General features: G+C 42.1%; 1 protein-coding gene across 1 annotated transcript; it reads right to left on the bottom strand.

Annotated features, from left to right (window-relative positions):
• Positions 1–455: 455 nt before the first annotated feature.
• On the bottom strand, positions 456–3,462 carry SARC_04220 (hypothetical protein; the record flags this gene model as incomplete). The annotated part of the gene is made up of 5 exons (XM_014301974.1): positions 456–659; positions 886–961; positions 1,605–1,698; positions 2,536–2,653; positions 3,323–3,462. Coding segments are annotated over 5 exons (590 nt in total), but the record flags the coding sequence as incomplete, so codon positions are not given.
• Positions 3,463–4,069: the final 607 nt, after the last annotated feature.

The following is a 4,069-nucleotide window of genomic DNA, read 5'->3' on the forward strand; positions in this document are numbered from 1 at the left end:
CGTCACTGTATAATTAATACACAGTATAATTTTTATAGACTGTGGAAGCTGATGAGAGGCCACTACGGTACAAACATGCACAACAGAATAGACCGGTATGCTACATGACTCTATGTCGCAAAAGATCAACTTAGAATAGTGGTGCTTCGTACTACGTGGCTCAGTGGATAATTAATACACAGTACAATTTTGATGGACTGAAAGCTGAAGTGAAGCCACTGCGATCCAAACATGCACAACAGAATAGACTGTTATGCTATATAACTCTATGTCGCAAAAGGTCAACCTAGTCGTATGCTGAATAATCGTACGTCGCAAAAGAAGTAATGCTTCTTACTTTGTTCTACCGGACACTGTCTTGGCAATCACATACGATATCATGAGTGACGAGGTACAGACTGATTAAGGGTAAGCAGCATGCTGGCGATACAGACCAGCACACAAACACACAGAGACGACATATTTGAATTTTGTATTGAAGTCTCTGAGTATACACATCAGACGGGAGAGTGCATGCCGAGCTTTGTGTCGAATAACAATCTGGCCCGTTTCTGCAGCAGCGTGAAGCGTTTCTTATATATCATCTTGGCACCTTCGTTGAGCAATACCAGTATAGGTATCCAAATCACCGCAATTACGTAGGCGTACCAGGGTATGTTCTGTTGACATTTGATGGAGCGGCCGGGGTTACAAGAGAGTGGTGGATGAACCCAGAAACAATACTATAATGTGCCTGGATATATTACAGATATCAAATACATCACCACAGAACCACAGGCTTAGTCACGTCTCAAACAAGAAGATTAGCTTATACGCTAAGATTAAAACAGGCAAAGGGCACAGAACTCTGCAGTTTAGTTTAATATTAAAAAACATGAAACATACCGACCACCCGTAGTTCGGCTTGGAGTCCTTATCAATGGTGTCGCTGACCAGCACATACAGGAACTGCAGTACCAAGCTGATAGTCAAGGGTGGGCACAGACGATGAGTATACTGTATTTCAGGACACCTATTTCATAGTAATGTTATATCTATTTATGGTTATCTATATATATATATATATAAATATATATATAGACTGAAAACACGGACATATGTGGACAATACACTGAACGAGAAGGCCTGAGTGACGGCAAGTGACCAAACATTAGTATGGCACGCTTAGGGCACAGAAGGCTAAATCGCATTCATTGTGGACGGCATGGAGAGAAAATAATCACAGACAGAGTTTTGCGATAGCTTTTACATAGTCCTGTAGAGCCTGCTTGGAGATAGCTCAGCAGTGATCAACACTGTTCAAACCCTAAACCCTAGTAGTGATCGACGCTGCTGCACGACACGCTGGTTAGACGCAAATATGCGATTAATCGATTGATTATACAGTTCCACTTTCAAGAAAATTTGTATCCCATTGAGGAGATGCACAACAAAAACAACAACATAAGATCGTAGTTTACTAAGGCAGCAAAGCACAAAATGTGCGACAAATTCAAATTCAGATCCAAATCTATATCCAAAAAAAAAGAAGGAAATTCGCATCTACACAGCAAATAGCAATTCGACAACTCCCAACGAAACTATAAGAAGGTAGCTCTACTTACATTAAGACCGACACGGCCATCCACAAGTACTGCGTGTGCAGTTTACACTTCCACACAGGCAGCGTCCGATGCAGAAACGTGGCGGAGAGCGGAACTGTGGATATATATGAATACGATGCGGGAGTCAGCGAAATTGGGGCTTATGGTCGGCTAAACAAAGGGTGTGCTGTGCTTGTAGATACTTCCGAGCAGTTTAAGCGAACATGGGACTCAGATCTGATTGGATGGGGCAGGAGGGAGAATGCAAACCGAAAGGCCTAGTGGAATATTTGACGTAGGTTGCGGTCAATTATACTGTTCCTGCACCGCTATTTGCAGTGCAGCACCCATGTGCGACACTTTGGGTCACATTTATAGTCTGCTGACCATGTCCAACCAGTACGAACACTCAATAGAGTGGCATATAAAATATGTTGCGTGGTTCAGCTGGATTGTGGTAAAGTTAGATTGCACCCGCAAAATCATTGGCGACCAAGTAGGCACAACATCTAGAGGACATAGGTATAACTGAGCAATTTCAGTATCGTGCTTTCACTTTAGAACACGTATGTACAGGACGCACAATGCCACGCCGAAGTTAAATTCCAGGGACGAGATACAAACATCTTTTATGGAAAGACTAAGGATCTAAATATATAACAGTACTATACTTATCGCACACTCGTAATCGAACTACTATATACATTTCCCACAATTGATAGGACTCTCACGAGCACCTCATGATATAACAACGATACCCGGTAATTGGCACCACCCTTATTGCATCAACATATCCAAACACCAAACTCTATACACACACCACACCCACGCAAAAAGGTATTGTCAATACAGGTATCTGAGAACAGTGGAGTTAATATACGTACTCGTGTAGTCACCTCATTGCAACTTATCGTTGACATGTATCTGAATTCAACGTAGTGGGTGTACTTACTCGCATAGACCGCCAGCATTGTACAGCAGACGAGTTGTGCTGTCCGCAGACCTTTGGTATACGAAGTGCCCCAGCCAGTCCAATTGCGTCCGGCCGAGACATTTGCAGGGCCATAGTACTGCGCATAGACGAACCAAATAAGGAATAGTAGGTACAGTGGGAGAGATAAATGACAGTCAGTCATAGTACTGCGTATGGATTTGCCAAATAAGGCGTCAAATGATAGGTGAATATGCAGACGTACACATGGCATGGGGCAATAAGTGTACCCAATAGAAGGCAAGCATACGCGGCAGGAGAGTATGTGCCATAGTGCACCTTAAACACCTGGTGTTAAAATGTATAATCAGCAGATCACTAGGTACTCTCTCGTATAGGACGATTTATTAGAAGGAAGAACAATTCACTGTCACACGCTGTTACGAAGGTAGGTATACACTGGCGACACATTCTATTTATAGAACAGAGAGTATGATACACTAGGCCACCATTCCAGAAGCCACACGCTCACACAGTCCAAACAGACGCTACGCAAACACCGGCATAGTTAAGTGGTGCAATGTATTTGGCTAAGCAGAGGATGGTAGATCAAGACAATCTCGAAATGTATACAGAGCGCGATACTACACACATGGCTTGACAAATAGACGTATAATGGAACGAAGTATTGTGATTGTAATAGACATCGCTTGACAAAGAAAGGTATAATAAACAGACCAATTGTGATTCTAGTACCCATAGCTAGACAAAGAAAGGTATAATAAAAAGACAAGTTTGGAACACATACTGTGCACGCCGAAGTGAGGCCCCCGTCCAGCAACACACTCTCACACAGACCAAACAGACAGCACGCAAACACCGCCAGTACTACTGCGCTCGTGGGACCAAAGCGCATAGCTCCGTGGATGAGATGTCTGGATACGTCCTGTATACGAAAAAACAATATAAGGTCATGTAGTGAGTGGATGGGATGTGCGGTGTACCAACAAACAATAGACACATTCGTGTAAAAGGCCATATACAGAGTGGATGGGATGTCTGGATGTGTCTCGTATATATTTGAACAGATAGAAGCCTCGATGTTCAAGAAAGGGTAGTGAGTAAATGCTACGTTTGGATATAGCAACGTGGGGTATGATGAGCGTTGGTTGAATTTTAAAATGCAACGACACTATCCTTCGGGTGAACAATATTGAAGAACGACATCCATGCGTATTGCGAATGTATTTCACCCATTTTGACGTGAATGTGTTCTGGTTAGCAGAAACTAGTAGTCACGAACTAGAGAGAAATCGGAAAATGTTCTGACGGCAATAAGCAATATCTGAAAATAAGTAAGAAAGTTAAGGTTAATCGGTGGCGAAATCTCTTTGTTAGAAAAAAAAAAGTAACCATTTTCACAGAAAATTCTTCATTTTTTTTTGTGATATCTTCGTCTGTGTTTGTATAGCATGCAACGAAACAGACTGACGAATAAGCGCTATATATGAATGAATAAAAAATTGTATTTGTGTGCAATATGGTAATAGTAAAA

This window comes from Sphaeroforma arctica (genome assembly GCF_001186125.1).
Source record: "Sphaeroforma arctica JP610 unplaced genomic scaffold supercont1.230, whole genome shotgun sequence".
In the NCBI taxonomy this organism is placed as follows: domain Eukaryota; class Ichthyosporea; order Ichthyophonida; genus Sphaeroforma; species Sphaeroforma arctica.